We start from the raw sequence: 21681 nt of genomic DNA on the forward strand, positions 1-21681 counted from the left end.
CGCAGCCCGTCCAGTCTGTCCTTGCCTCGTGTCCCCTTTGGGTGTGTTCTCCCTTATACTCGGTTTCTCCAGCAGAATGTTTGACTAGGTTTGCTAGTAGGGTATTCTGAAAAGGGGATATATAAATAACCCTTTTACTGAGCAGAGCTTTCTTCTCTCTTGTTTTCAGTGCTGTTGTATATGTGTACGTGCAGCTTCACAGGTTGTGTTTTGAAAATCTGGGTCTTTTTGAGTTCAATTCTTGTCTTCCTTTCAGAAGAAGGAATGTTTCCGTTTTATTACCTTACCAGCAGCAGGAGCCAAGGTGAGGCTATTTGTCTCTGGCTAGTAAGACTTTCAACCTCTCTCTCTAGCGTGGTTTTTTTTTTTTTTTTCCTTCCCAGCCGGTTGATTTTAATGAGGCTTATCAGTGTATCAGAGCCCAAATTTTTTTTTAGTAAAGATTTATCAGTATTTAATACTTGCAAGCACATACTCTGGTTGGTCAGAAGTCAAATTTTTAAGTTTGCCTTGCACAAAACTAGCTAGAGCTTAATAAATTTAATAGTGATGCAGGAATATCTGGAATGGGATATGCTGTGGACTGTGTGCATTATTTTTTTATATTCTGTGCTTCTGCACGCTAAAACCATATAGCAAACAAACAGTTCTGAGTAAATGGGATGCCTGTGGTTGCTTCCCCTCTGTTGTTCTGATGTCCAAGGAAAAATACTTAATGCAAAGGTAGAAAATGTCTTCAAACTTTCTTGACTTTTAGTTCAGTTTTGCAGACAGTCTGGTCTGCTTGATGCTGATGGCTGTTGCTAAGAGAATCTGAGAAAATCTGCTAGTGTGTATAGAGAGAAGGATTTAAATCCCTAAGTCAAGGGCCAACTCTGTAGGAGAAACTGAAATATAATCTGTATTCAGATATGAACGATGAAGTTCAGTGACAAACATTCTAAAACGAAATAAAAAGCATACCATGAGCCTTCAAACCTTCCCCCCCCACCCCTCCATACACGCTTTGGATGATATTTCTAGAATGCATTGTTAGTATTCTAAACACTTGGTGGATCTACTAGAGTGATTTTGTTTGTTTGTTTTAGGAGAACTTGGGAAACTAATAATATGTTTTATATATATATATATATTTATATGTATGTGTGTTTATATATATGCCTATATATATATGTATGAGTGTATATGCATAATAACTGTGTGCATTATGTACAAGTTACCTCAGGGCCTAGGCCTGAGGTGTTCTTTCATTGTTGTTCTCCGCTGTCCTATCTACTGCCTTTCCCTCTCAGATGGCTGTAAAGGTTTTATATACACTGTGCAAGTTGCTGTATGTGTGTTGCTGACCTTAGTTCATTGTGTTAATCTGTAAAGCCTTTGATTATGAACCCTGTCTGTGAGAAAAGGAAGGTGGTGTGTCAGATTAAGGGAGCTACCGCTTATCCAGCTACTCTAGCCTTAAGAGGCCTGGGACTCGGGGATTGAATTTATCTAGAGAGCTTGTCCTGCTCTTGTAACCTGTCTGCGCTCTAAAGAAAATGTATGTGAAACTTCTATCTAGAAGCTTCTTTCTATAGACCTACAAGAAAACATTGCTGGATTTGCAGCTGGGGAAGTACAACTCTAAAATTTGTTTCAGTTGCCTCCTACATCGCCAGCATCACACAGAAGGCAAACCTGCAAGGTGAAGCTCAGATGTGCAAATACTGCAATGCTTGCAGGAGAGCTGGCTTTCTTGTACAGCATCCGGAGGCACAGTGGGATATTCTGAGGCGTCTCAGGGTGACACCAGTGTTCAAGCAACTGACTCCTAGCCTTAGTGAGAATGCATTTGACTCTAGGAGTATAACGGTGAAATCTTTATATTCTTAAAAGAATTTCAAGGGGTTGGACTAGATGATCTCCAGAGGTCCCTTCCAACTTTGGCCATTCTGTGATTCTGTGTAACTGAAAAAAGCACCTCAACTTTTTTAGTTCACCTAAATAACACTCTTGCTTGTTGCTAACACTGGCTTTCTCCTGTGCACCAAATGGCAGTTTGACCTGACATGCCTTTAATAGACTGATTCTGGGGACTGTCCAAAGGGCAGTTAGAGATGTCTTGAATTCATCTCTCCTGAGGGCTAGGATGAGAGAAACTTTCACCTTTTTACTGTGGAAAGTGAAAGATAACCAGTGTAAAGTTTTTAGTATGGTAATTTCAGATGTAATTTTTTTTTCAATGCCAACTAGGGACATGAGCTTCACGCAGTCATGTGAAGTGATGGCTAAGTGAGCATGATAAAAGGATACATCAGTCTTCTGTCTTAGAGGTAGGCATTGACCCACCAGTCCCTGATAATAGGCCTATCTTTCTATCAAGACTTCTTCCAGGTTTTTGTATGTTCCTCAGATGCTGGTTAACTTCACCACACATCTGTATTGAAGAGCATTGAGATAAAATTCAAAACTTTTTCAAGCCCGGGGTCAGAACCATGAAAGCACAAAAAAGGACAGCACATGAAGATATTTATGCTTTTCTGCCTGGAAACAGAACCCTATGGCACTTTGGCGCAATTAACCCAAGGAAATACACAGTCAGTCCTTCTCACTTTGAAATCCCTTCATCCAACTATTAGTCTTGATCTATGTCTGTTACAGACTCTTTTTAAAAAAAAAAAAAAAAAGTCAAAAAAGACTGCCAGTGTTTGGGTGCAAAGAGGCACACATCCCCAAAACTGTCCAGTTTAGTTCTGCAGTTTAGTTGACCACTGTGTCTCATTGGTAGTAATGTGTGTGGACAGGGTGGGGGTATTAAAAGTATTTCTGGTTAACGGAACTGACTGTTGTACCTCCCAACGCTAGTTAAGCCTCATACCTTGGAGAAGACACCAATAGGATAAACAAATACCCACGTTCAGCAGTGCCAATAGCACTAATGCTTTTTCTGCGGCTCCGGTGAAGCCAGGCTTGCTTAACACTTGGATTCTCGTGAACTGACTGACTGAGGAAGCTTCGCCTCTTTTCTTGTGGCTGCAATTCATGAATAGTCTTATTTGTAGATAAACTGTTTGAAAATTTGTATGAGGAAATCTTCAGTCTGGGTAACCAGCATATATATTATATATATATATAAAAAATCTCTCTCTCTCTCTCTCTCTCTCTCTCACTCTCTCTCTCCCCCTCCCTCCCCCTCCCCCCACCCCCCAAATGGGGAAGTTAACTTCATGTTCTCCAAAAATTTATAACTGATAGAGCAAAGTGCAAATGTGTATTTCTGGAGCTCCTTAGTCCTCTTAGTATATTCTTCTTATATATATTTGAGGGGTGGAGAAAAGAGGAGGAAAGCAGCCCAGTTACTTAAGAGAACTTATTTACTTTTACTAAAAAGTTTTACTTCATTTTTTAGTAAGTAGTAGTAAGAAAGGCAGACTTGATTTATTTCTGTAGATAAATTCCTGAGGTTCTTGGACGCTGTTTTGATGGGGTCAGATATGTATGTAAATAGTTGAGTCAAAACATTAAGTTACTTGCACTTTCATCAGAGTTAATGAAAGATGTAATTTGTAACATTCTGTAGATAGCTGATTGTATGTTGTGTCTTTAAAAAGCTTTGTGCCTGTTTGTGCTCGTTCATGCCTGATGTGCCATGAACCCATAACTGATCTTTTCTGCAGAATGTCTCATTATTTCTCTTGCAGTGCAAATTTGTTCACTGCAATTCCCTGTGTTGAATATACTAAGTTTTCTTTTCAGCTTCCTTCACAAAATGACACGATAAAATGATACTCTCGCTGAAGAAGCTAGCTGTCTTGCTGAGCTCCTTGAAGCTGGGGATTTTATTGTCTTTTTGCAGGTCAAATTGATTCCCATGCAGGCAGCCTGTACAATGTGTTGTCCAGGATCTCTTCAGTACAATTCTTATTTCATTAACTCATTTATTCAAAAAGTCCTAGTAAATATACCTCCTTTAAGGAAGTAGAAGTGAGATAACACTGTATCTCTGAAACAGAATAGGTTAATGTTCTTAATATCAGATTGTTTAATTTCAGGGAAGCTTTTTATGTAAATGCTATCTGCATAGCACAACAATGAAACATGCAGTTTTAGAGAATGACAAAAATGGCTAATATTGAAGTAGTATCTAGGAACAAAATTGCAAAGAGTAAGAAATTTGAAGGATGTTTGGATTTATTTTTCCTTCTTTTTTAGTGAAGGAGATGGTGAAAGCACCCCAGTGTTTGCTTCTCGGGTTCTTTTTCCTTTGAGTAACGCTACGTTGTGTGTAGCGTTGGTGCGTGAGCTTACAGAACTTAATAGAAAATGTGTCTTGTTAATCTGTGGAATTATCTATTTATCTTATTGCTATGGTCAAATGAATCAAAAAATGCAGCTCGTTCTTACAGATGCTAAAACAGATCTTACTTTTCATATTCAAACATAAACAAGTAAGCTTGGAATCAAGACAGTTGTCCCAGAAGTCCAGGAAGGAATTAGATTCTTTTCTCTGGGCCACTCGCTTTGCCATGTACTGCAAAAGTTTTCCTGACAGGGTTCAGCATGAAACTTGCTTCTCTGCCCAGTGTTTTCTGTAATGTCAGGTGCACTTTCTGCAGATATAGTATTTGATGAATTGCTGATCTGACTTGGTATGTCATACCTAGTGCTCCAATAAGCTTGTCTCTGACTAGAAGTCTTACTTTTTAGTATCATTTTTTTTCTTATTCTGTTGCTCGGTATGTAAGTATACATTTAGGTTAAGGGGATTTCACCGCATTCAAATATAAAATGAATGAAATGCTCCGCTTTCTCCATTAATTTGGCTTTCAGCAATGCTAGTTTTTGCAAGGCCAGTAACTCTTAAGAGAGATTTGAACAGATTGCTCTCAGGAAGTACATCACCAACTATGCACAGAACAGAATACAAAGACTCTTTAAGTGTGACTTCTCAACACTGAGGTGAGAAGTAGTAAGAGGTCATGCTACATGTATGGCGGTTTTAGCTTGTGTCCATACTTCCGCTCATATAAAGTAATTCTGACCCATTTTGCTAGTGTTTAGATATGTATATAATGCTGTTTACATGGTAACCAGGGCTTTACATATTTGAAATACAGTGCTAGTAACAGACACACCACCCAAAGCCCTATCTATATTCAACCACAAACCAAAACGATGAAAAAGGGAAACAACATTATTTGCAAAAGACTATTGCTATTAACAAGCTGTTCTGTCTTCTTTTTGTCCTTGCTTTCTCTTAAGTAGCAGCTTGGGGAGTCATGTGAAGTTTGAGCCTACGTTCTTTCTTGTATCTATGAACCTAGAGCCAAATTGAAAAGCTGCTGATAGGCAGCTCTTTGCAGCACAGGACGTTTGTTTGAAGGAGGTTCGTGATGTGAAAATAAGTTCTTAAAACTGCTGTGTGAAATGACCTCAAAAACTGTCAATAAAAATGATGGTGTAATTTCAGGCTTTTGTGTGTGTGTCTAATGTGTTTCGTTTGTTAGTTTGTGGTGGTGGTGGTGTTCTTTTTTTTTAAATCGGGGAAATGCCAGTGGAGTAACTTTTCCCTCATTCCCTAATTCATGGGTGAAAGTTTTTAATTTGTACCTTCATTCTTGTGCAGTGTCTTGGACTGATTTTTGAGGGGTTGTTACTTACTGTTCGTATTCAATAGCCACTCTTCTCACTGTTGAGTCCTGGGCAGTTGATCTTCTCTCCCCTAACTATTACACTACTCTTCCCAAAAGCCTGGCAGCCTTTTTTCCAGCTTGCTGGTAAATTAACTGTTCAGCAACACAAAGAGCTTTTCCTGTTCCCTTTCCCAGATAAGTGTGTGTTGTTACAGCTTGATTCTTGAGCAACTGGAGAAGAGAGAGTTGGGAAACCTGAAGCTGAGTTTTTCTATGCAGCATTTGAGTATCAGTTCATGTAACACAAATCTAAAGAGTATTTACCTAGTAAAAATCTGTGATATTCAGTGCAGTGACTTGTCTTCTCCTTCAGAACAGTCTAAAATACTGATTACCTGAGTTGACTCGATAAAGGAAAAAGAATTTTTTTTTTTTCTTCCTCTTCTTTGCCAACTGTGCTTGTGTTTAATGAGAGAGGCTGTGGCTGTTGGTGTGAATATATGGCTCATAGATTTGAGATTCAGTGGGTCAGGATTAAGATTTTTTTAAGTGTTTTTTTGTTTTTTAAACATGTGATCCCTGTATATTTGGGTCCTATTAAACTATTTTGCTGCCCCCAAATCAACTCAACTAAATATACTGCATTCTCTATATTTTGTAAAGTATTTTTTGTCCTGGATGTCTTGCATGCTGTACAACATGAGTAGAGCTGTACCTACAACCTAGAAAAAGGAGAGAAAAGAAAAACTGTGTCTGTTTGCTGTATCATTGTTGTACTGTACTTGGCTTTGAGGTTGCTTCTGAGAAAGCAAACAGTTAAACTTTAACTCTACATCCTGTTGATGAACTGTTTTTTTCATATGGTTTTGAAGCAGATAGATAGTGGAGGCAGCTAATCATTAACAGTCTCTGGGTTTAGACTGTGCTGCTGGGATTAGCTGGCATATTCCCTAGCACCTGATCATAATGGCAGAGCCATTTGTCTCCTGGTTTAGTTTAAATATGTTTCCTTTGGGAAACATGGTGTGCTTTTGGAAGGACTGTCTTCTCCCTCTTCCCAAATCAATACGATGCTGGATGACTTCCTACTGGACTGTGTTACCTGGGAGGGAGAAACCCTTCCTTATTCCATAAAGTTTTAAACTATGCCATGTATTTCTTTTCAGCGTAGGCCAGGTGTACTTAAAGTTAGTCTGACTGTTCCTTAGTGATTGTTAACCTGCGTTAACCCAAGCATATTTGCAACATTTTGCTCCTCTCCATCTGCGAGGTTTAGAAATAGGTTTTGTGTGGGAAATTGCAAATTAACTATTGTTTAGCTGTCTCATTATCGTATCAGTGTGGACATTTACAGCCCCAGGTACCACGATAATGGTCTAGTTTGGCTGTTACCTGCTGCATGTGGGTTTTCCCTCTTAGGGCTGTGCTGCTACAAACTGCATTTTGTCTTTTTCCTCTTTTGGAGGTAAGAAAACCAAGGCTATGTTGCCTATAACTAAGCAGCAGTAAACTTCTGTATCAACGTCAAGGGAATAGATACTTAAATATAAAAATGAAAAACTGTTATGTGCTTTGAATTGCCTAGTGAGCACATAACAATTAATAGCATGCAATCTTTATGGAGCTAGAGAAAGCCATTTCTTCCTGAGGAAGCAAGGTGCCTCGCAGGAGCCTGTTGCCCTGGGCAAAGCACGTGCTTGGGAGCCTTTGCTTCACATAAGGCAAAATACTGCCTTGTTTTTTCCAGTGCACCAGAACTGGTAAGTAAGAGTTGCAGTCTCTCAATTGCTTTAAACAGCAAATAAATCTCTTGCACAGACACGCCTGCATACCGTTCAAGATTTACATATGTACCATAAGTTGCTGGCCTTGCACTGTGATGCAGATAGTCTTCTCTCCCTTGGTTTACATTACTGAGATCCGTTGAAAGACTTTACAAATCACTGCTCTATGTTTAATTTTGGAGAAGCTGTCTAGCATAATTAATTTATGCTCTTTTCCTGTTCTAAGGATTTTTTTTTTTCCTACATGAGCAAGAATTTGCTGTAAGACTACTTCAGTCATGTTCCAAGGCATGTATGGTACGGCATCTGTTCCTGGAATTTCTTATCCTCTGCTGCAGTAATTTATGGAATTTTCATTGTTCATTACAGGGAGGAGAAGTCAGCCTTTAGGGACCACCTGCTAGGAAAGGATGCATCTTTTTGTGCTGTGAAGGGTTCCCCCTCCAGGGAGAGAAAGGGGGTGGAGGGAACCACCAAAAATGAATTCTTTTAATAGCAACATATTCTGTCCATGAGAATGAAGTAGAAGCATGAATTTCAATATGGATATTGTATTGTAATGCTTAATATATCCTGTTTTAAAGTATTGTAGTATGCACCTTAGACGTTGTCTTCTGCCTCCTGTATTGCTATGTTGTGTAGGTGACTCTAAATTAGATTTTTTTTTTTCCACCTCTGCAGCCCTCATTTAGTAGAAAACGTGAAGAGTTGCATCTTACTAAAATGGAGTTCTGTAAAATAGTTCAGAGTTCTGTAAGGTGGTTTGTGACCTGGTATTTTAGTGATCCATGGAAGAAAACGGTTCAGATTGCACAGACAGATTGCAAAAGAGATGATCTAAGAACATAAAGAAGAAAATTCAAATAATATTTCTTAATCTTTCAGAAAGCCAACTAAAAGGCAGGAAGTGTATAATTCAAGCAGAATTAATGTGTAAATTCGAGGTTCTAGAAGGATAAGAAAAAAATAATAGCTGGAGTTTCTTCAAGAAACAGAGCTAATCTTGTATTTTAAGTCATCTGTTCTCTCTTCTGTGAAATTGGCTGCTAGAGCAGATGTGGTTGTAGTGTCAGATTTCTGATACTGATGTGGTACACGCTTGGTACATAGGATTATCTCATTTGGTAAGGTGCTTTAATTTGGATTTCCTGATTTTTGGGGATTCTTCAGAGCCATGAGCATTTAGAGCACTGTAGTTTGCTCCAAAGCTTTATTTCTGACTGTGTGTGTTTCAACTAACTTAATTCCAGATAAGTTAATGCAATCTCTTGTGTTGCCTTGGAAAATCTCCACTGATATGATTCTTTTCAGATTTCTTACTCTTCTAAAGTAAAAGAACCCTTTGCAAAGTTACAAGCTGTAAACAAGCTTGCTTGATGTTGCTGCTTTTAGGCGCTTCTCCACTTGTGTTCTCACTTGCAATCTGCAATACAGTATACAGAAGCTCTTAAGGAGGATTTTAGTTCTTTATGCATTTACTCAGAAGAATTTAAGATTATATGAGCACGTACACAAATTCAATGGGGAAAAAAAAACAGTTCATCAGTTGAAAGCGTTTCATAGTGAACTCTGACCGATGAATGCTGGCTTTGCTAGAAACAGTCACTCACTGGATGCTTATGTTTCTTAGTTTTATTGTCCTGACTCATACCAAAGTAGAAATATAAACTTATGTTGTGCTTCATCTTTGAATCTTTGTGCTTCATTAAACAAAATCTGTGTGTTACAGTATCCATTTTGGATTAGGACAGATGACTGTTTCTAGAGACTTGCCCAAACCAGTATTGACAGATAAAGATTTTCCTTTCTTTCTTAACTTTGAATTTTTTTTCTGTGACAGTCTGTCTGGGAGAAACTGATGCTTACAGGTTGAAGATGATTTTCTTTGGGGGGGGGGGGGGAAGTCGTGTCTCTATAGGATTCAGTCAAAGCCACTTAGTGGAAGAGTGGTTGTTTAGGTCGGATAGCATGTCTTGCAATGAGATCCTGAGGTTCTAGGAGACGCTTAGACTAGTAAGTGCAAGTCCTGGATCTTGAAAAAGGCTTTTGTAGAAGTGGGGCTTCCTTTAGTATCTGATGCTCCAGCTATACTTGTTCTTCCGCAACTGGGGTTTTAGCTGTGGTTATCTTACACTTAGATGGACATGTCTGTGCTGTGAGATTTGGTTCAATCCTTCACACTGCTTAAAAAAACAGATGTTATATATAATGTGTGTGTGTGTATATATATGTATAGATACACATATACATACGCACATGTATATACACACATATAATATGTTATATGTATGTGTGTATATAAAATTATATATATGATATACATAAAATGATGGTGCTCAGTGTGGGTGTAAATTTTGCATTCCTTTACCAGTATCAGTAAGGCTCCGTTTTATTCTCTTAGTAAAGCTACTGTAAATAATATGACTGAAACTAGCCTCAGAGCTGAAATTAGTACTTCTCTGTGCAAACTGTTACTTTGATATGTACTGATGGCTCTGCTGAAAGAAATTACCTCAGACTTCTAAAGCTTAGTCCCCCTCTGGGGCTCTGGGCAAAGTGCTTAGCTTGTCTGTCAGGATTTCCTAGCTGTGGAGTTGAAGCAATTTATTACTATTGTCAGTCATAAGAATGTTGAGGGTCAATCTGCAAATATTATATCTGCATCATGTCTTTATAGTATCAAAGTAGTGATGTGTAATTGTAATTTTATTATTAATGTTGGTTATTTCATTAACGTGCAGCTATTTCAAACAACATTCATATAGGTTAAACTCATTTTGTCAATAAACTGGCATGCTTCCAGCGGCATTAACTTGATTCAGATTCTCTTTGTCTTATAGCAGAGCCTAAACATTTAGTTAGCTCTGTAAAGAAAACAGCCAATGCCTAAAGATACTTGTACTTTCTTCTTTTCGATCTAGACTGTGGACATCCATAAAGAAAAGGTCGCTCGCAGAGAGATAGGCATTTTGACAACCAATAAGAACACATCAAGAACTCACAAAATCATAGCGCCAGCGAACATGGAGCGTCCTGTAAGGTATATTCGAAAACCTATAGACTACACGGTGCTGGATGATGTTGGCCATGGTGTAAAGGTAAGAACACCTGGAAACTTGAGGATTCCAAGCAATGCAGTAGATAGGGTTGGGGTGGGTTGTTACTAATATTAAAGCATTTAGTGCATTTATTGATATGGTAGGAAGGGTCAAGGGTTGTGGGTCTGTGTACAAACAGTTCAATAGCAAAATGGATTATTTTACACAGAGATTTTTCTTTTGAACAATGTTTACCCTAACCTTGTGACTGTCTGTAGTAGTCACAATGCCTGAAAACAACAGCTCATGATCTTAAGGAGCATTTTGTAGACATACCATTAGCCTAATGACTTGTCAGAAAAGCCATGACTGACTTCTAAAATTCTCACTCCTTTCTCCTCTGTTCAAATTGCCTCTCCTACTCTTACCTCTTTTTCTAACTGAGAGAAATTAGGTTCTCTGTTATGGGGAAACTGGCTGGTAGGGTTTTGTTTGTTTGTTTTTTCTTGGGGTTGGGGAAACAGCTAAGTTGACACTGAAATCTCAGTGACACTTGTTCTCACTCCCAGTTGTGCTTTTAACAGACCGTTTTCCCCCTCTGTAAATAAAAGCCTTTGTAAGTTAATGTGTACACCCCAACTGCACCTTACACCTTACTGTGAAGTGGTCATGGCCAAAGTGAATTAATATAACACCCTTTGCTCCCTAAACATATTTTTGTAGCAAATAACAGCTTTGTATTTCCCCTGAGCAGGCCTTAAGGTATATTCAGTTCACAACGGTCTTTCCTTTAATGACATTAAAAAGCTTTTATTCAAGACCTATGTATTCTCTAAAGCTTAGTGTGCTCTGGTCAGTCAGTAGAGCAGCTAGATCAGCTCTTTGTGTGCCATTTGAATCACTCAACTCCTGAGGACCAGATCTTCCAGCATTATTCAACACAAAAGAGTGCCAGAGTGCCTCCTGTGTTTCAGTGACCATGGGAGTGCTCAGAGGAGTCTAATTCCAGTACAGGCTAGAAGGCAGCTCTAGCCCATGGCAGCTTTAAGGCTATTAATTAATGTAGTGGCTATGGACTACCTGAAACTCTTCTGTTAGCAAAACTTGTATCTAAGCTTGAAACTTTTAGGGTTATTTTAAGCTAATAATCTAAGTTAGAGTGGGTGGAGCGCAATCCTGTGAAGAAGTCTGAAAGATATGCCCTGAGTTGTTATAAAAAAGAAACATTGGAGTCAGAAGTTGGTAAATATTCAGTATAATGTCTGCATTTAAGGAGAGAGCTCTGTGAAGAGAACCCTGGAATCCACAAATCACGTGTCAGGGTGTTGGTTTCTGCATTTAAGAGTTCGAGAGGTCAGATACTGTAGAAGACTCTTTAAAAGTTGAATTATTATCATTAGACTCTGAAGCTGATGCCTTTCAGAACAACTTGCATCATGCAGGCTCAAAAACAACTGCTTGATCCATAAATCCTGACGTTTGCTATGAAGTAGACTGTATTGCATTTTCCAGTATGACTACTTGCTTGTAGGTGTACTATTGCCTTTATTTTATAAAGATCCATTTAGTGAGAGGAAAGTGATGTGCTGTTTGCCTGTTTCTAGGTGGCTCTTATGAAAGAGTTTTAGTGTAGGTGTTTGGATGTTGGGTTTTTTGGTTTTGTGGGTTTTTTTCTGAACTATCTGTTCGGAGGTAAAATAGTTTCTAGAAATAATAAATCAGAAACTCATTCCAAATCAGAAACTCATTCCAAATCAGAAACAAATTATATATGGCTATTATTTCTTTAGTGGGTGACTTACCTGAGTCTGTTTTATGACTTGTATGTGGAAGATGCAAAGCACTGAGGAGAAAGGTGAGGTTGGTATCTGCTACACAAATGAAATAAGCTGCCAGCTAGGCCTCAGATACGCTGTTCAAGATGGCTGTTGTGCATATGACACCTTCATCAGTGTTGACCTCCACTGGACAAAGCTGTCAAGATTGGGCTGAGATAGCGAGTGACCTAATCCCATGTATTTAGCCAGTATATTATTTGGATTCCTAGAGCGTGTCACAGATCCTAACTCTAAGGGAAGTTGCTTGTTTTGTCTGCAAACGCAGATGTAGATAGTGCTGTTTTAAGAAACTCAAACCAAAATAACTTGAGATCTGGATCAGGTCCTGCTGAAAGTCCGCACAAATAACTGGTGGTGGTGGTGGTGTGTGTTGCTTCTTGAACCTACAAATTAGGGGGACGCGTACAAGAAATTGCATTACAGACTCTTTGGCATATCCTGCGTATTCCTAGAGGAAACTTCAGACTATTTTATGTTCTTGACTAAAGACTACTTCCGAGGTTGATGGGCCCTGGTGTGTCCACTAGGGCCTTAGAAACCATTATTATTCAGAGGGAGAAAAATAATTGAGGTCTGACTGAGGAGCTGTCAATATGACCAACTACAGGTCCTTGGTTGTCTTCTGCTGGGGCAGCTGCTAGTAATATAGATATGCTATAATGCATAGATTGACACTTAAGTATGAAATATATATTATTATTATTATATATATTCATACTTAAGTCTCAACCTATGTGTTACAGGTTTTATATGTATATGTTATATGTTTATTTATGCAGATATATATATATATATGCACCCACTATATATATATATATATTAGTGTATGTATCTATGAAGTCAAGGTTAGCATTAGTTAAAATCGGGATGGCTTTTAAAATTGGTTACTAGTGACAAGGCTGTCCCTCACTAGACAAATGCTGTGTGTATGACTCGGGAAAACTCACAGGCAAGTGTTTTTGTCAGTCTGCTAAACAGTTGCTGTGTTGTCACTCTTTGGGGACGGGGGAATGTAGCTGAAGTCATTCTTCAGAAAATCAGATGAACTGAAAATCAGATAAACTATCATGAGGTGAGGGGCCACCTTCCTCTGTAGAAATCCTGGTTTAAAGGTATTAGGTAGTGGTTACTTGAACACTTCCTTCCTTCCTTCTCTTCCCCTTCTTTTGTGGAGGGGAGGAAAAAAAGCAGTAAGTGCCAGCAAATAAATAGGTCAAATACAATTACTCATACAGCAAATCTTCAGTTTAGGGGGGCAGGGAGAAGGAGGAGGAAGCTTGGAAGCAGCCTTAAAAGCCCTGAAGTTGGCCTTAGAATTTGTTGTAATCCTTTTTTCGAGGAAAAGGAGGCAGGTGGAATTGCAGCAGTTTGCAAAATGGTGGCTAACTAGGAAACTGAAATGATGTCCTATGGTTAGTGGAGATAAAATGTTGAAATGTAATTGGATCGAGTTTATTATATGCAACTAACAATTCTTCTGAAACAAATGCTTATGAACGCTGAGTGTTTTTCAGCTGTGTTTGATGGAGAATTTTGAAATTTCCTACTCACAAAACATTTGCACATCACTCCACTGAAGCTGTAAGAAGCTTTCTAGACCAGGAAGTCAGCCAGCAGTTAAGCATTCAGAAATATTACGTAAAGAAATGGAAGTTGGAAGGGTTCCCTTAAAGCAAGGATAGAGCCAAAACTTACTAAATGCTTGATTGAGAGAAGTGAGTCTTGTTCTGACCGTTATTAGGCTTCTCTGCCTGCTTCACCTGTGATCCTCACACTTACATCTCTATCCACAAAACCAAAATGCAGATGTGATACTGGGGTGAGGGTGGAAGGCTGCCTAACCACTGCTTGCTTTCCCTTCAGGATAAGACCTTTTATGCGTTAGCCACTTGGGTATTAACTTTTAAATAATTCACTGGAGGGGAGTAAAAAAAAAAAAAAAATCCAATTTCATCAATGTCATATCATCGTTTGGGGGTCATGGCCAAACAGTAAATATTGCTGTAAGTAAAGCAGGCTCCTCTGGAGGGGAAAAAGTAATTCTTCCTGTTGCCAGCACTAACAGCTTTGAGTGTTGGCACTAAGTGCTTTCCATAGGGTGCTTGCTCCTGGAAATTCAGAAGTGTGCATGGTGTCATCTGATATGAAGTAGATTCTAGGCCTTTTTGATTGCAAAGAAAGCTTGACAGTGTACGACCTCTTTATCTTCTAATATTGGAAAAAAAAAATTTATTGTAACTAGATTCAAGCTTTTTGAATGCTTTGAGTTGGTAATGTTGAAGCATTAAAGGCTGAAGTCTGAGGTAGCTTTCTCTGAATGGGAGTACTATAAATAAGTGCTGAAGGAACAATGTTAAGTTTGCCTATCACCCACAAACAGTTTCTGTATTCTAGCAGCAGTTTAATATGTACAAACATTTAATAAAAATTAAAACGTGACTTGGAAATTTTTGTCTGCTCAGTTTGGGAACTAAAAAAGGAAATAAAAGAGAAGCAAGCAATAGTGACAGGCCACATCTGGTTACTGTGTTAACAGAAGAAGACATAATTACTGGGTTGCAAATAGTATTGGGGGTTGTTGTACTTAAAGATAAAATTTCGCTGGAAATTATATATATTTGATATATTCAATTTTGGAAAAAAAAAAAAAAAAATTGAGCCTAAATTTTCTCAAGATGATTCTCCTTACGATAGCCTGTAAGGAAACAAAGAACGAACGAAGGCTTCTGTACCTTTCTGATAAGGAAATTGAGGTGCAGGGATGATTTAAGACTGCACAGAGCTGGTGGCAGAACAGCAAGTGTTATCCTCAGCATCTGACGCCTACGTACAGTCTGCCTTTTCAAAGAAGATCTTTTATTATACATTCCCCTTTCCCAAAGTCCACATCTTGATTTCTGGAAGGAAATAATGTTGTAGGGGGACCTTCCGGACTCTGCGCTTCACTGTATCCTTTCCTTAAGCATCTCATATGTTTGTGTACAAACTGCTTTTCCTGCCCTGATTGTGTCATCTTGTGGTGCTCCACAACTGCTCCACTGACAAGACAGGTGGCAATCCTCATGCAAAATCTATGAGGATGCCTGTGGGGCAGTTGGACTGCCTAGCTATAGATGCATAGTACCACTTCCAAAGATGTTATGGCCAGCTGTCTTTCTGTAGTGATATCTCAGGTTATCCTCCCTTGACTAATGAAGGGTATGTCTTTATAAGTAAAATGGGAAATGGGCTAAATAGTCATCAAGAGCAATTTTTTCCCCCTCTATTGCAGTTGATGACTGGTTACTGGTCAAAGGTAATTGATCTAAGGCTGGTTATGGGTGTTACAGAGCATACATATTAAAGTTTTGAGTTTAGGCCCTTTTTATTAATGCAGATTGGACTGTGGCAGGTTTTAAATATTTGTTTTCATTGACCAGCATTTATATTGTGCGGTCTTTAATGACTGCTATCAGTAACCCTAGGTATGGCAGGATATACAGTGAAATTGGCTCTTTAAATTCAGGTGTTGCAGAAATAGTAAGCAGCATACAGCATGAAAATACAGCCAATATGCCTAGAGAATTAGTTTCTGTGATCTAAAGCTGGAGAGTTTATAGTTGAAATGTATGGGAGAAACTTCTTGGACTTCAGTGCAGTGGGGATTTTTGCTCCCATGTCTCTGGTGTGCAAGTGGGCTTCTGTATTTCTGTGCTTATAAATACATTTACTGACATAAATGAGTAACGTGCTGCGTCCCTAGCCCTAGTTTTCCAAACGTAGTTTGTAACTGGAATAATAGCTTCCTGGTTCTCTGAAACATGACTAAGGTTCCCCCATGACTTGTTACTTGGCATGGAAACTATTAGAAGTAGTTAGGTGGCTGCCTCTTGGGGACAGCCAGTGGAGTCCTTCAGTGTCTGGATATTCTTTGCCTACTGGTACATGCTTGTAATTGCTTCAGACCATGCCCCTTTGCACCACTCAGGATTCTGCTGCCATTCGTGGCCTCGTCCCTTTGGCCTCAATAACAGAACCCTGCGGCACTGCCTTGGTGATTATTTTTGGACTATTTAGACTGCCTGAACAGAGCAGGTTGGCTGGAGGCCAGACACGTGGAAAGCCAAAGTGCCCAAAGCTCAATGGATGAACTTTGTAGTTGCTTACAAGGGGCTGTCCTGATGTTCCCTTTCAACCTGCCTCTTGCCCCAAAGATACCACATGCCTGAAGTGACTTTTACTGCTCCTTATGCTCTTGTCTTCCAACTTTCTTCCGTCTTTGACGCTTCTGTTACACTCTGTTCTTAGCTTTCCTTCTCAACTTCCTCTGTGTCATGGTAGGGTGTTTACTTGCAAACACAAATTGAACTGTCGGTTTTGTGGGCAAGTTATCTGTCACTGGATTCGAGAACCCTCGTCTTTGGTCTACGCTAATATTTCAGCATGTCTTCCTGACATCTCTTGTGGATGTCTTCTCGTTTTGTTACCTTCTTTATACTTTTTCTCGATATCTACCAACAGTGCTGCTGTTCTGCCTGTTTGCTGGGTCTTGTCTTCCACATTAACCTATTTACACCTTAACATTTGAAACTTGACAATCTTTTCCCATATTGAGAGAAGAAATAGAATACTGTGGCTTCAAAAGTTGCTAGCAAAGCTTGTTATGAATGACTGTGTATGGATCCTGAGCCCAGTGCAATTAGGAATGAAAACGTGTTGGCTTAAGGAAGTAATCTTCGTTTGCGGTACTTCTAGTCATCACTTGACTGTCCCAAAACACTACTTGTCTTATCAAGTCACACAGCTAAAAATTTGGTCCAGGTGCTCTGAATTTCCAGTATCAGTTACAGAAGTAGCCTGTTGATGTGGTTGGTTGGTTGTGGGTGGGGTTCCCCCCCACACACACACACACCTTTTCTTTTTTCTTTGAAAAATACCTTGCACAGCTATTGCAGGCACTTGCTTTGCCCATTGCCTTCATTACGTTACTACTTTTTGGCCCACAGCTGGCACTGAGTCCTCAGCCAGCCTGGTCTCCCTCACTGTCAAAACCCTGCAGGCACGTCACCACGCTAGCTGTCATCTTTCGGAAATGCAGAGAGGTTGACTCCTGTTTCTGGACTCTGAGACTGGTTTCTGTCTCTATATGACAGCCCTTCACACTTTGTCCCGGGCTGCCTCATGCCTGGAGGGCTTACCCAGGAAAAGCAAAATAGTTCTGTCTGCCACTCTAAACGCCCCTCTGCTATGATGCTTGCAAGAAACGCCAACCCATACTGCTGCCGACTGTGCTGTCTTGTTTCTGGGAATGTCCTAATCTGTCTAGCTTGCTGCCTAGACATCACAAATTCCCCCAGCAAGCCTACAAACTGTGTTTTTGTTCTAAAAGTGTATGTCATCCAGGATGCTGGTGTCTGGCTGACAACTGTCTCCTGTGAGTGCAGTAACACAAATAACGGGAGGAGGAAGGAATCCTCCTTGCAGCTTCTACGTGAGTTCCCTGTGCATGCCAAGAGCTCCATGCTGTTCTCATTTGACTAAGTTTGGTCCCTTTTGCACCCTCCTGTCTCTTGTTTCATAGATCCCTTTGGCTACAGTCTCTTTTTTTTCTTCAAGATGTGAACCTGGGGCATGCCCTGCTTCCTCTCTGCCTCGTGGCCTGCCTTTCCTCCCTTCTTGACAGGGCTGACTTTTCCAAGCACTGATCAGTCAGCTGTTGGAGGTGTTCATGTTCTGCCTATCAGCTCTTTGGCTTGTTGGCCTTCATAGAGAGGTACTGGAACCTTCAGGTGTTCTAAATATTCCCCTGCTTTTCCTTTTGGTTTTCTGTCATCTTTTCTCCTGTTTTTCTTAAAAACGTAATGGATCTAAACCTTGCTGCGTAAAAGGTCCCCAAGGCTTTCTTTGAATTACTTAGCGCTAATTTTTTTGTTTTTCAGACCAAGAAATATGATAAGATTGACCTTATAGGCTCAGCCAATAAATAAAAGAAAATGTCTTTTCCTAATTAACTTATTAAACATGGTTAAATAGCCATATGGTTCATATCACTTAAATTCATTTGCTTTCTTCCCTTACTCCTGTCTTCTGGATCAGGAGTTCTCCTCCCATAAGAATCCCTGTTCCCTTTTACTTAGTTTTGTGTTTTCCTAGCCTTGAGACCCTCCTTTACATTGATAGCAACAGAGAGGGCACTTGCAGAGCTTTTTACTCATCCAAAGCAGTGTGACAACAGTTACTAATTCTCCTGTACACTAAAGTAGTATGTTTTATGTGTGTGTGCATATCTATCTATTTGTATATTGTCTACTTGGTAGCAAAAGAGATCAAGGTCACCTGCTGCAGTGGTGCAGATGAGAATAAAGGTCAAGAGCTGTGGCCTTCAGATACGTTTAGTATGTTAAACAGTGCTTAGCAATAGAAAGGTTTGAAATAAGATTAAGATTCTTGAATCACTGCTAGATGTTGGCGTTCACATTTTTGCTGCAACGGAGGCAGAATGTAACAGGGATCGAGGAGGGTGTGGGAAGACGCACCATAAGCGTTGAGTGGCACTGCATAGGGGAAGGGAAGAGAGGAAGCTGTGGTTTTATTTATATATATATAGATATATGTATAGATAAAAAAAATAATTTATATATATATATATATAGGCAAATTAAGTAGTAGAGGCAGAGTAAAAACCCTCCGTCTGTTATGCCACCCTCCCTTTGAAGCCTATAGAAGGAAGGCTTCTATCTGTGGCTGCTTGGGGAGGACCATCAGTTTCACTTTTTGGTTTCTTCATGTAGCAAATTCCCTGCGTTATGCCATTGCTTGGAAACTGGAGAAGTCGGGGGAAGGGTCATGTACTCCTATGAGAGGGGAAAGCACATTCATTGCTAAAAGGCTAGTTTAAAATATGATACTTGGGAGACTACACTGGCATTCTGGAAACTGAGCCTTCATGTATATCTGTGAAATAGGTATGCAGGGGCAGAAGTGGTTTAAATGCCTTAATTCTCTTACCCTGCTGATGAACCTCTGCCCAAACTGGGAGTTAACGGGATGACCTTCAAATTTACTTGCCACAGCTAGGCTTTTTCATTTGGATTTTGAAATGAGTTTGTATTTCTGCTCTTGTAATATGAATAACTTGAGGGCAGTGGCTTTCAACCTCCCTTTTATTTGTAAACCCCAACTATTTTCCAGTGGTTGTGCAGACCCTATTAGAAGTTTCACATATATATTTTGCTGTATGGCATGTTTTAATTATTTTTGAGTTCATGGACCTCTTAGAACTTGTCTGTGGATATTTGAGGAGAGGTAGAAGGTCTGTGGACCGCAGTCTGAAGAAGTGCATTAGGAGATTAGTTCTAAAAGTAAGTTTGTTTCCAAACAGCCTGTGAAAACACCATTAGGGTTGTATTTTTTTTTTTTTAAATCAATGAAGCTAACCCCTTTCCCCTCAAAAAGATGAGCTGTCCTTTTCCCCCCTCCCCCTGGCTTTCTCTAATTAAAATTGGAAAACTCAACTTGTATTGAGTTTTTGTTTTTTTTTTTAATTACTCTTCATCATGGAATTACGAGGCAAAGTTCTCATGATTTCTTTTTTTTTCCTCTGTAATTGTACAGTAGAGTCCTATAATGACATGGTTCTGCGAGTTAAAATTTCAGAATGACAGTCATTAGAGCACTGGCAACACAGTTTCGAGCAGCCAGCACTGTGCTACTGACTTGAATTAGATTTCAATCAATAAACCAGAGGTGAAAGGCTCTGCTGCTCGTCCTATCTGAAAACTCCCTTTATCTTTATTTACCATTCAATGCAGCAGCTAGGATTTCTTCAAAACGCATGAAGGTTAAGTATCAAAGCAACAGGCAAGTCTGTCCTGCACTGTATAACTGAAACTGTGGTTTTATGAATGAATTCTCAAACATATGTTGCCATTGGAATAGCATTGATCTGGGTTTGAACTTTAATGGTCAGCAAAGGGCTTTTCAACTCTTCACTGCCTATGAGGAGGCCTGCAAATAAACCTGGAAGAGAACTAAATTTAATTTTGACACAAATATTTTTTCTTTGGGTCACTTAGTCACACAGCAGAACTTTCAATGACTATGTGAGATATTAAAATCTTTGTTAGTGTATCAGGGATGTAGCTAATTATCGGTAGACAAACGATATTTTAAAATGTAATTAACTGTAGTTTAACCTGTCCTATCACTTGTGATGGATCTGCCATTAATTTCTACCTTTTCCCCCCTTTTTTTTGCCAACGTTAAGTGGCTAAAAGCCAAGGTAAGAAGTGTTATTTCTCCTTTGACCCACAGTGCCTCGTGTGACTGATAGTAGAGGCTGCAGAGCCATTAAAACTGAAAACTAGCACTCTTATACTCTCCTCTGCTTTCCATAGGATGTTTAGATTAAATATGCTGTACTTGTATTTTTATTTACAGCGTTTAGTGTGTGTCAATATATCTGTGACATCTGCATTTACACATAGATACATTAATTTCTCTAACACATGTAGTGCTTTGCTCTGAATTCAGTAGATGCCTTGATTACCTTCACTTACCTTTTTAAAGGAGACTTCCCAGACAACCTGAATGACTCTGCTAGTCAAATACCAGGGGCAAATGAGAAATTTTTCGTCCATGCTGACTGTATCGTGCTGTCAGCGTTAAAGTTTTATTTAAATTATTAACCTTCAAACCTGTCATGACATGAACCTGTCAGTTGCCTAGCTTCCTGATGTCTGTTGTAAATTAATAGCAAAGATAACGTTAAGCTCCTATTTAGGTTCTTTGTATTTATTGGTGTCTGTCTTATGTGTAGCTAAAAACTTGCTGTTTGACAGCTGTCTGGGAATTCTCACTCCATATTCTTACGCTTAAAAAAAAAAAAAAAAAAACAACCACACACGCACACACAGTCAGTAATAGAACTGCTCTGTTATAAAAATAAAATCATGTTTTCCCTCACTTCAGCATGGAAATAACCAGCCTGCAAGAACTGGCACCTTGTCAAGAACAAATCCGCCTACACAAAAACCACCAAGTCCTCCCATGTCAGGCCGGGGAACTCTGGGGTAAGAATGAAGGCTGCTTGTCCGGCCTGTGTAATAGAAAGTTTTGATTGTGCTAATGTTGATGTTTCTTAAATGTGTGAATGGATGAGAGTTATGACTACTTTAAAGAAATAACACAATTTCCTTCTTGTATCAGCCATTTCAGCTGCACTGAATCTTATGTTTGTGATGCCGTTTTTAAAAGAACTGCTTTTCATGGAGGAGGGAGACTTACTATAGTTATGGGTAAATGATGATGCTATTGTTATTTCTGATTTTTGGGCAGAAATCTCTAGTGATGCAGAAGACTATCGATAAGGTTTTAACTTCAATGGGGTGAAGACTTCACTGTTAAGGTTTTATTTCTTGGTATCACAGAG

The 21681-nt window shown here is 39.3% G+C and overlaps 1 protein-coding gene across 10 annotated transcripts in view; it reads left to right on the top strand.

Annotated features, from left to right (window-relative positions):
- The window catches only part of ABI1 (abl interactor 1), an 84255-nt gene that overhangs the window by 44020 nt on the left and 18554 nt on the right, over nt 1-21681 (top strand). For 5 of the 10 annotated variants that reach the window (XM_009679597.2, XM_009679600.2, XM_009679599.2 and 2 more), the window contains exons 3-5: nt 10318-10494; nt 20518-20532; nt 21222-21322. In XM_009679597.2, the coding sequence (XP_009677892.2) occupies nt 10318-10494; nt 20518-20532; nt 21222-21322 (293 nt within the window). The remainder of the gene's footprint in view (nt 1-10317; nt 10495-20517; nt 20533-21221; nt 21323-21681) is intronic. The other 5 variants (XM_009679601.2, XM_009679598.2, XM_009679602.2 and 2 more) reach the window with 1 other exon arrangement.

The sequence above is a fragment of the Struthio camelus genome, chromosome 2 (genome assembly GCF_040807025.1).
Source record: "Struthio camelus isolate bStrCam1 chromosome 2, bStrCam1.hap1, whole genome shotgun sequence".
Classification (NCBI taxonomy): domain Eukaryota; kingdom Metazoa; phylum Chordata; class Aves; order Struthioniformes; family Struthionidae; genus Struthio; species Struthio camelus.